Here is a 10,613-nt window from a genome sequence, read left to right as displayed (position 1 = left end):
AGGCCCGCCCTGGAGGGAGGGAGGCCTGAGGATAGGCTGTAGCAGTAACAGTCTGGTCCTGGTATGTGAAAACACAAGGATGCAGGGAAGAAAGATCTGGAGGACCAGGTGAGGCAAAGAAGGGAGGAGGATAGGAAAAGACTTTAACCAGGAAGGAGCTGGAATTAGGATGAGAGAAAGCTGCTAGGGTTAGTGTAGAAAGGGGAGGGAGGCCAAGAGTTTTGCTTGTGTCTCTGTGAATCTGTGGATAGGGCTGTAGTGTAGTGTCCAAAAGGCAACCAGAGCTTGTGTTTGGAGGCTAACTTTCCACAGGGGATGGTTGAAATGACAGAAGATGAGTATTTTGAGTCAGAGAGGACTAAAGGCCTGGCCTTGAATTACTAAGAAAAACCTAGGGAAGGCTCTGTTTTGCTTAGCATCATAGGAAATGTGTGATACATTTTAGAATGGATTCAAGAGCTGTTACAACAAAAATTTGGGACACTTAACCGGGGTGTTTTATTTCATTGACTGGTAGTGTAGCACCCTTGATCATGATAAGCAGATTCCTACAGGCTTCAATATCAAAAAAGAATCCCTAGACTTAGAAGTTAAAAAGAAAAAAAAGGTCAAACACCCCTTCAAATATGTAAATGACAATTTCATCAGTAAATTCTAACATTGGGGAATTTCTCCTAAGCAAAAAAATTGACATGGGCAAGATTTAGCTACACAGTGTTGTCTGTATTAGGAAAATATGGAAATAACCTAAATATCCTACAACAGGAGATTAATCAGTAAGTTTTTATTTATCCTTATTACAGAATAAAATATACCATTACAAATTGTATTGTAGAAGTACACTCCATGACATGGAAAGATATACAGATACAGATTATTATCTGTGAATTAAAATAAAGTTCTTGTTTTAAAGCACTTTTTACAGGCTCCTATTGCCTTTAAAGGGTCATTCTGATCAATTTATGAGACACATGAGGTGCAAACTTCCTTTCCCTGATCTCATTTTGAATTTTCCATTCACTATATCAGGTTCTTAGAGACAGGACAAGCATCCATTTGCTGCATAGAGAACAGACTTCACAACTCAGGAGATGCCTGCTTTCTGCTCTTCTGGCTCCAAAGGTCTTGATTTCTGTAGTGGGTTACCACTCCATCTTCCATTTAAAGCACCCCAACACTTCTATGCCTTGCTGGGCTTCTGGGTCTTCCATTTTTCTTAACAGCCATCTAGGCTCCTTCCTTGCAGTTCCTCCTGCCTTTTTGCCTCTCTAAGTGACTGTACCCACTGCACTCTGGGAAACTGCTCTGACCCATTCTTGCTGGTGTCTTGGGAACCAAGCTTCATGTTATCATAGCATCAGATTCTAGTGCACCAGAATTGGATTAACCCATCCATTTCCTTTGTGGGAGCGAGTCAGTAGAGTGACTGACAGGTGGAATGCTGCATCAACGAGTCTATTTATAGCCTGCACCATTGCAACTGGGTGCTGCTGCTGTGAAGGGAGAGCGGGGTAAGGGGAATTACAGGGCCAGCCCAGCCTAGGGGAGCAATTGACTTCTGAGTCAGCAGCTTTGGGGAAGGTGAGGAAGGAACATGCTGGGCCAGAGTTCTGGATGGAAAATGAACACTCAGTCCAGTCTCTAGGAGTACAAGTGGGGCAAGGTCTATTTTAAAGCATAAGAGTTAAGTAGTTGCCCTTCCCAAGAGCCTGGGACCTGGGTTCCTCAACTCTTTGGCCACATCCATGGCCTTGACCATCCCTAAGCAATTTCCCCCATGCTGCCCAGAATCTCTCTGCTGAGGACCCCAGGCAATACCAATGCAGCTAAGAAGGAGCTCCCAATGCAAGGGCCATGTGAGGCTGTGTAGGTGGCCTAAGGCTGGAGTGCTAGCAGGAACAAGGCTACCCAAGCCCTACCCCAACTCAACAGTCGAGGCTTCTCTGAAATCCTTCCTTTCCCTAAAGTCCCCTGAATGGCAGTTCCAAGGATGTAGACCCACAAGAGGGGGAGGTGCCTCTTTGCCATTGTTAGTCTCTGGGCAGGGACCTCAAAAGCCGAGAGCACCTGCTGTCCCCAAGTGCGGCAGGGTGTTTTACAGACATAATTTCTCCGTCGCTGTAAACCAGCGAGATTGGGCTTCTTATTTTATACTTGAGGAGACTGAAGTTCCCAGTCCCATGTCAGGTGCACCTACAGCGACCAACCGTTCCTCTCTTCCGGCAGCCCCAGGCAGGACCCAAGGCAGCACCCCAGGCAGATTACGCTTTCCCTTACTTCGTCAATGGAGGAGAGTGCCCTAGAGGTGGGTCACCGCTCGAGAAGGGGGAGTATGAGGGCCCAGGCCCTTCTTTCTCGGCACAGCATGAGCAGGCTTGAGGAACCAGGCTAGTTTACAGGGATTCAATCCCGGTAAGTTCACCCTGAAGAGGACGGCAGGTGCCCGGGTAACCACCTCACCTGCGCTCAGAAGACTGAAGTCCCCCACCCCCAGGAGAGGAGGGTGAAGAGTTGGCCACAGGATCAAGCAGGCTGGGAGAATACGGAGTGAGGGGAGTAACTGCGGGCCGGGGGCCTTCGGCTTTCCAGGACAGCTTTCTCCCGGGCTAGCTGGGGTGGGGGTGGAGTGGGAGCGGACGGGGCGGGCCCGCGGTCGCCCCAGGGCGGCGGCGCCGGGCCGGAGGGGGTGGGGAGGAGCAGCCGCCCTGTACTTCCCCTTCGCCGCTAGCTCTACAACAGCCTGATTTCCCCGAAATGATGGGGCGGCACCGACCAATAGGCGCCCTCGCGGCTCTTTAGGAGGCGGGGCCGGGCCTGGGTTGGGGGAATCCCGCTAAGTGTTTAGATTTCTCGCCGGCGCCGCTGCCCCGGCAGAGCGCGCCACTCCTTCGTCGAGGCAGGACGTGCGCCTAAACCCGGTCGAGCAGAGGCCAGCAGGAGCTGTGCCAAGCCAAGGCCAGCCGTGCCCAACGGCCCCTCGACCCAGGCATCCTCTGCCTTCCCGCGCTACCTCCCGGAACTGCGCTCCCGGCGCGGACACAGCTGCCCCAGCCGCGCCAGGACCTTCGGGCGCCGCCGCTGGATAGCGCCCGCTGCAGAGGTGAGCCCGCCTTCGCTGCGGGGGGGACCGGTGGCGTCGAACAAAGGCGCGCAGGGCACCAGGAAGTGGGGGCCGGCAACCCTAGCCGGGAGAGTCGCGGGCGCGCGGCGTTGCCTGGGCCCCCGCGCGGTCTCGGGAGGGCGCTGGAGGAGCGGCGAGCGGCAGCGCGGGGAGGGCGGGCCGCGCGGCGTGGACCGCCCACGAGCCGAGGTTGCCGGCGCCCTGCCGCTGTCGCAGATCTCTGTGCGCGGAGCCACCCGGCCTTCTGGGTGGCTCGGTAGGTTTGTCGCGCGCATCCGTGAGCGGTGCCGGGGACTTGAGTGTACGTCCGCGCGTGGGCGCCCGGTGCCCCTCGCGCGGGCTTTCCGCGGTCCCAGCTCTGCGCCCAGGCCTTAGGTTTCTGGTCGTATGTGCAGGTGTTGGGGGCTGGGGCTTGATGCCCTGGATGGCTGGCGGACCTGCTGGGGCTTTGGAAGAGGCGCCACAGGTGTTCCTTTGGCTACCAAGCGGAGGAAAGGAGCAGGGCCGGAGGGGTACCTTGTCTGGAGCAGCGTAGATTAGATGGGGGTGGGGTGGGGGTGACGGGTAGAGTGCGGGGTGACTGCCTGCCACTAGGGAAGGTGCACAGCTAGTGGTAGTGGCAGAAACTCAAGTAGGGGAATTTATTGGCATCAACCAAAAGGAGCCTCTCCCTTCCCAAAGGATTTAAATTTGGGAGGAAAGTTCTGGTATTAAGATATCTGTGTATTTTATCTGTTTTTCCTGCACATAAATCCTGAAACTATCACTTGCATTCCTGTCTCCTCCCAAGAGTGTTTAGAGGAGTGTGGGGGAAGGGGCTTAAGTGTTTTTGCCCAAGATGTTGAAAATATTTAGAGGGCAGTTTTATAACGGTGAAAGCCCCTTCCCCCATGATTGTAGTACTTGGTACTTGGTGGAAGGCATAGGAAAGTAACTGAATGACCTTGGAGGGGTGGGGGGGTGGTGGTGGTAGGGGTGGTGATAGATGGCCGGCAAGTAGTGCCTAAGGGGCTGCTCTACAGACTCCAAACCCGAGCCTCTGTTTTCTCTTTACAGCCAACATGCCCATCACTCGGATGCGCATGAGACCCTGGCTAGAGATGCAGATTAATTCCAACCAGATCCCAGGGCTGATCTGGATCAATAAAGTGAGTGTAACCTTTTGGGTTTTTCTGCTGCTATTTTAACACATGTTCTTTGGGGGACCAAGGGTTCAGATACAGCTCAAAAAGGGAAGTGATGGGGAGGAGGCAGATGTGCTTCCCAGTGGGTCCTGCGTGCAGGGGGGATGCAAGACCCAGCCTTGGACTGCACTTAAGCAACTTCTGCCTTCCTTTTTCGGAGTGGAGGAGGCACTCACCTGAGGGCACTGACAGTTTCTAGCAGCAGGACCCTCCCAGCATCTGCAGAGTCAGAAGTTCTGATCTCTTCTGAGGGAGACTACAAACACACAGCATCCTACAGGGTTCCCGGAAGCTAGGAGACAGAGAAGTGGGCACTAGTGACAAGAAGAATGGCTGGTTCAGCAGCAGACCCAAAAATTAACCTTGCACCATTGGCCCAGGCCCAGGAAACCTTATGCTGGTGCACAAACGGCAACACAGACCCTGCAGACTTAGTAGTAATAATAATATTAATAACGATAGTTCATGCTTAGGGTACACTCCCTACAAGCAAGTGTGACACTGTGCTAAGTCTTTCACTTATATTGCATCACTGAGTCCTCACAGTAGCCCTGTGAAGTAGATCCTATTAGTGTCTCCATTTTCACATAAGGGAACTGAGGCACTGAAAGGTAGACAGTGAGTTCACAGAAGAAGTGATAAAGCCAAGATTTGAACCTGAATAGTCACACTCAAAAATCCATAGTGTTAACCACCATCATAACAAAAGTGGGGCTTATTCTTTATATTTGTCACTGTGATTTCTCATTTCACAGAGACCAGTGAGGGACCAAGAGGTATTGTGACAGTGCCAGTGTCAGACAGGTAGTCAGCATCGAAGACTGGCAGAGGGCTCCCTCAGGTATATGGCCAGGACCCCCTGTGTAGGAGCCAGTGGCCCCAGGTGTCCTAAGCAGTCCTGTATGATGGATGGAGCCCTCTCTTCCATGTTGGTGCTGAAAGCCAGAGAGCATCCCAACGTGCTCTGTGTGTGTCCCACACATCTGTAACATGCAGAGGAAGACCTTTGCTGAGCTGATGTTGCCATAGCTCTTCAGAACCCAGAGTCCCTACTGAGAGATCGAGAGCTATACAGTTGTCTGTTTAAGCCATTCTCAGGATGGGTCAACCCAAGCCAGATGTCAGGGTGAAAAGGGGAAGTCAAACTTTTCCCAGACTTGGGGGGCTGGGCAGACTCATGCAAAAAGCCTGTGGCCTCTGAGATGACACAGCCTTGTATATATGTGTGTGTGTGTGCCGTTCAGGAGGAGATGATCTTCCAGATTCCATGGAAGCATGCTGCCAAACATGGCTGGGACATTAACAAGGATGCCTGTCTGTTCCGAAGCTGGGCCATTCACACAGGTGTGTGCCCTGGTCTCCAGCCCTGAAGGGTCCAGGGAAGAGACAAGGGGAGTCACTTCTGTTAACACAGAGGTTCTTTGTTGGGGTCTCTGAGTTCCCGAGACTGTGTACAGAATTGGGGGTAAGGAGGGGGCGGACTTGTATTTCTGGGGGGAAGAGGTCCATCATTTCACCAAGTTCTTAAAGGAACTTGTGAAGTCAATATCTTAGTATGATTTCAAGGAGTTCGTGGCTGGTTGAAAGCTCCCCCTGGCACAAGCACTTGTGAGCTGGGATACTGAAAGAGACCCAGGTCTTTCATTTTCTTGATGATCACCAAGGTCCTGACCCAAGGCCCATAGAGTTAGCAGCCTCCTTTTATCCTTGAGGGTTGGGGCTCTTGGTCCATCTCAGATCAGTCAACATGCCTATCAGGAACTGTTCTTTGATGCCTGCTCTTTGTCCACTCCTGTGTTTGGAAATATCAGATAAACCCTAGTCCCTACTTGCTCTCTGACTGCTGACAGCCCAAGCAAGGAGACTGGTCATGTTATAGCACCAGTACAGCACTTTAGGACATATGGGCCCTCTAGTGCTTCTGGCTGGGCCCTTTGGAGAGGCCTGCTGAATGTGTCTGAGCTGAGCCTGGGCATTTGAGAACTCCTGAGGCCTGCAGATGGTCACTCAGGAATACTGGCTGTTTGGCCAGTGTGGGTCTCTGGCAGTATGACAGCTCAGGGCTACTCTTGTCTTCCCCCTCCCAAGCCAGGGGGCAGCTGAAGATCCCCACCTATGGCCCTGATAGTCCTCTTCCCTCTTCTGCCCACTAGGCCGATACAAAGCAGGGGAAAAGGAGCCAGATCCCAAGACATGGAAGGCCAACTTTCGCTGTGCCATGAACTCCCTGCCAGACATTGAGGAAGTGAAGGACCAGAGCAGGAACAAGGGCAGCTCAGCCGTGCGGGTCTACCGAATGCTCCCGCCCCTCACCAAGAACCAGAGGAAAGGTAACCAAGAGCTCTGGGTCTTTGGGTAACAATTAGGGAGGGGGGTAGGGAGGAGGTGAGAAGGGCTGCTGGGGCTGATGTGCCTGTCCCAAGACTGACAGCCTATCTACTTCACAGAGAGGAAGTCCAAGTCCAGCCGAGATGCTAAGAGCAAGGCCAAGAGGAAGGTGAGTGTGGTCCTAAGCTGCTAGTCTTTGGTCTCCTGGGAGTCAGAGTGGGCAGGGGAAGAAATGCCACAGCAAGCCTAGGCCTGAGTGCCTCCCTCCCTTTGCAGCCATGTGGTGACTCCAGTCCTGATACCTTCTCCGACGCACTCAGCAGCTCCACCCTGCCCGATGACCACAGCAGCTACACCGCCCAGGGCTACATAGGGCAGGATTTGGAGGTTGAGCGGGACCTAACTCCAGGTGAGCTGGGCTGGTTCTGGCATGAGAGCACATAGGTCATGGGGATGGCTCCTTCTCTTGGGTCTAGGGGGCATTGTGCTTGAGGACAGTAGCCAGTTGGAGCAGGCAGCAGGGCCAGGGCTGCTGGGTGTCCTGCAAACTGAGAAAGCCCACAGTTCTGACCTGCAGTTTCTCCTGTTCTTCAGCACTGTCCCCATGTGCCGTTACTAGTACGCTCCCTGACTGGCACATCCCAGTGGAAATTGTGCCGGATAGCACCAGTGACCCCTACAACTTCCAGGTGTCACCCATGCCCTCCACTTCAGAAGGTATGTGCTTTTGAGGGCTGCCTGCCTGCCTCTTGTTTGGGTCCTGGGAAGGGTTCCCTGAGGGAGAGAGGATGGATGCTCAGAACTCCACCAGGCACTGACGGAGCTGACTGTGCTGGAGAAAAGAGAGAGGTAGTTGGGGGCTGCACTTTGGTCTCTGATGGCTAGTTTTCCTGCCTCCTCTGCAGCCCAGTCTCTGAGGGTGAGGAAGGAAGCAGGGGGGGAGGGTGGGAAGAGGTGTGGCTTCGAGGTTCGGGAGGCTGAGTCACTAGGACTGTGTCCTGTTCTGGCATCTCTGTGGTCGCAGATGTCTGCTGGGAGGCCAGTGTGTGTGCGTGCATGAAAGGTGAGGGCACTGGTGGTGCCCGAGCTGCAGGGCTGAGCCATTCTCTCTGCTCTTCCCACCCACAGCCACAACTGATGAGGATGAAGAAGGGAAATTAACTGAGGACATCATGAAGGTAAAGCCCACTCTTCCCTGGGCACTCTTTCAAAGTGGCTGCTTAGGAAAGAGAAAGCCACTCAGAGCCTACAAATCAGAGGGCATAGGCAGCGGCTCCTGTGACTGGACTGCTTGCATAGTCCCACAGGTGTCCCACCTATGGTGCCCTCCTTGGCTACTGGGAGAGACACCGTGGAAGTGAGGATAGGAGGGAGGCATGCTCTCTGACCAGCTGCCCAGGAGCAAAGCTCCAGAGCCTGAAAGAGTGCTGAGTCAGCCACTCTCTGCACCAGGTCCCTGGCCTGCATCCTCTGCCCCAGCACACCCCAGGCCTGCTGCCCCGCTGGTTAGGGAGTGCACGTTAGGTTTTCATTTTTTTTTTTTTTTTTTTTTTTTTTTTAAAGTTTTTTTTTTATTTATTTGACAGAGAGAAATCACAAGTAGATGGAGAGGCAGGCAGAGAGAGAGAGAGGGAAGCAGGCTCTCCGCTGAGCAGAGAGCCCGATGCGGGACTCGATCCCAGGACCCTGAGATCATGACCTGAGCCGAAGGCAGCGGCTTAACCCACTGAGCCACCCAGGCGCCCACGTTAGGTTTTCATAATCAGCCTTTGGGATCTGTAATCTGATGGGGTTTATTCCCTTTTTCTTTTTTTTTTTTAAAGCAAATTATTCTCCAGGGCTTTTTTCTTTCTTTCTTTATTTTTTTTTTCCTTCAGTTTTAAAAGTGAATATAAAAACATTTTTGCAGTAGTTATACCCAGGCTCTGTTTCATCGGCATAGAAAACTTGAAACATAGCTGTAGCTCTTTATCTCCAGGTTTTCTAGACATCTTTTCTTGAGTCATGATGCTGCCCATTGCATTAAGCCACATTCCCAATTGGTATGTCCTTCTCCCCCAGTTGAGGGGGAAAGTCTTGGAGATTCTGTGCCAGAGGGTAAATGTGGGAGTGGGAGTCCAGGGCAGACCCTCCCTTCCCAGGCCTCTTCCTAGCCTCATTCCACAACTTCATCCACCTGAGAATGTGCAAAGGGCCAAGGGTATGAGACTGGCAGGGAAGCTTTGGCTCACTGAAGGCAGGGCCAGAGGATGAGTCTGCACTGGATGTAAGCTGATGGCTTCTTGCTCCTCTGTCCATAGCTCTTGGAGCAGACGGGGTGGCAGCCAACAAACGTGGATGGGAAGGGGTACCTGCTCAATGAACCCGGGGCCCAGCCCACCCCTCTCTATGGAGACTTCAGCTGCAAGGAGGAGCCAGAAGTTGACAGCCCTGGAGGTAAGAAGTCCCTGGAGCTAAGGATTTCTCCAATAAGGGAGAAGTTTGCAGGGGGTGGGAAAAAGGTGGGGGACTGGGCCAGGGAGCAGCAGAGGCAAACCACCTTTCTTAAACGCTTCTTGTGAATTGGCTGCTGCTCCCAAGTACTTATATTTGCCTAAAGATGAGGGGGGCTTACTGCTGTGGGTGGACAGTAGAGGCAGCTGTGTCTGTGGCCGGGATAGGCTGAGGGGGCGGGAGAACACACTTGTCTTCATCCTCCATCCTCATACAGCCTTCTTCACATCTTCTAGGGTATATTGGACTGATATCTTCAGATCTGAAGACCATGGACCCCAACTGGCTGGAGGGCCTGTTGCCCCCAGTCAGGCTGCCCTCTATCCAGGCCATTCCTTGTGCGCCGTAGCTGGGCCCCAGCCCCCTTTTACTCCCCTAGGCAAGCAGGACCTGGCATCACGGTAGCTGTGATGCAGAGAAACAGGACTCCTGTGGGCTCCTTGACATGGCAGAGTGTTACTCCACTGCTGAGCAGGGATGGGGCCTCCCTCCTTAGGATAGTGACCTCTTGCAGTCAGTCATGCCATGGTCTGGGCTTATCTTGCGGGGTAAAGCTGGCCCTGGCTCCTGGGAAGATGGGGTTCTGAGAAGGACGTGTCAGGTGGAGGTCTCAGAGAGGAGTCAGCCTCCAGCTTTTCCCTCTAAGCCCAGCTGCTGAGAGAGGGTCTCACTGTCACTGAGGTGGCCCAAGGGAACAGACCAGTGACCTCAGAAAAACACAGCGCTGACCCCAGGGCTGACTCTGCACTAAGAGACGATTGCACTAAGTGAATCCTGTTCCCAAAGAACCCCCCTCCCTTCCCAGCTGAGCCCTAGGGACTGTTCCAAAGCCAGCGAAATGTGAAGGAAAACGGGACCCTGTAGGACAGTGCTCCCTCAGCCTCAGAGGAGCTCTGTCCTATTCGGGCTGAGGGGCTTGGGAAAAAAAATGGCACTTTTTCTGGTGGACCTTGCCACTTTCCTGATCAAGGTGTACACTAACGACTCCCCCAAGCTCTCAGCCTTGCATTTATTTATATCGTGCCTTGCCCTGCGCCCACCTGCCCCCCTCAGGCAGGCCCCAGCAGCCCTCAGCAGGCCCTGGGAGGGAAGTGTGAGCGCCTTGGTGTGATTTTAAAAATTGGAAATACCATCTATCACTAAATCATGTGTGACCACATACATACATGTGTGTAAATATGTACATTTGTCTTTTTATAAAAAGTTAATTGTTTATAAAGGGTGTGGCCTTTTATTTAGAGATAAACTGCAGATGGTTTTACTTTTGATAGTGACATTCTGAAGAACTCATTCTGGGCATCCTGCCTGCACCTGACTCGGGGTGAGCAGTGACACGCACCTATTGCAGAAACCTTGAGTTATGTTCACAGAGAAGGTGACAGGAAGAGGGGGCAATCCTAGCATACAGACATGCTCATATAGATGCAGTCTATAGATGCAGTCACTTGCCCTTGGCTTTATAGCCAGGCTGTGAGTTGAACTGGGGC

At 52.8% G+C, this 10,613-nt stretch overlaps 1 protein-coding gene across 2 annotated transcripts; it reads left to right on the top strand.

Annotated features, from left to right (window-relative positions):
* Positions 1-810: 810 nt before the first annotated feature.
* Positions 811-10,345, top strand: IRF1 (interferon regulatory factor 1). 2 transcript variants are annotated; one of them, XM_059417540.1, is made up of 10 exons: positions 811-3,100; positions 4,178-4,269; positions 5,550-5,649; positions 6,459-6,635; positions 6,753-6,802; positions 6,910-7,042; positions 7,228-7,350; positions 7,762-7,811; positions 8,934-9,069; positions 9,363-10,345. In XM_059417540.1, the coding sequence occupies exons 2-10, from the start codon at positions 4,183-4,185 to the stop codon at positions 9,473-9,475; spliced, it is 969 nt and encodes a 322-aa protein (XP_059273523.1). In that variant the 5' UTR covers positions 811-3,100; positions 4,178-4,182; the 3' UTR covers positions 9,476-10,345. The 2 variants fall into 2 exon arrangements, with proteins under 2 accessions (XP_059273523.1, XP_059273524.1); XM_059417541.1 differs by lacking the exon at positions 811-3,100 and adding an exon at positions 3,136-3,377.
* Positions 10,346-10,613: the final 268 nt, after the last annotated feature.

Source organism: Mustela nigripes, chromosome 12 (genome assembly GCF_022355385.1).
Source record: "Mustela nigripes isolate SB6536 chromosome 12, MUSNIG.SB6536, whole genome shotgun sequence".
Lineage (NCBI taxonomy): Eukaryota > Metazoa > Chordata > Mammalia > Carnivora > Mustelidae > Mustela > Mustela nigripes.
Note: the sequence above shows the minus strand (reverse complement) of the source record. Positions and strands in the feature narration are given on the sequence as shown.

Bases quoted from the DNA above. Each gene is read 5' to 3' on its own strand.
- IRF1 (XM_059417540.1), top strand. From the start codon at position 4,183: ATGCCCATCACTCGGATGCGCATGAGACCCTGGCTAGAGATGCAGATT. The intron at 7,043-7,227 runs GTGAGCTGGGCT...CCTGTTCTTCAG, and splicing joins TGAGCGGGACCTAACTCCAG to CACTGTCCCCATGTGCCGTT. The intron at 7,351-7,761 runs GTATGTGCTTTT...TCCCACCCACAG, and splicing joins CATGCCCTCCACTTCAGAAG to CCACAACTGATGAGGATGAA.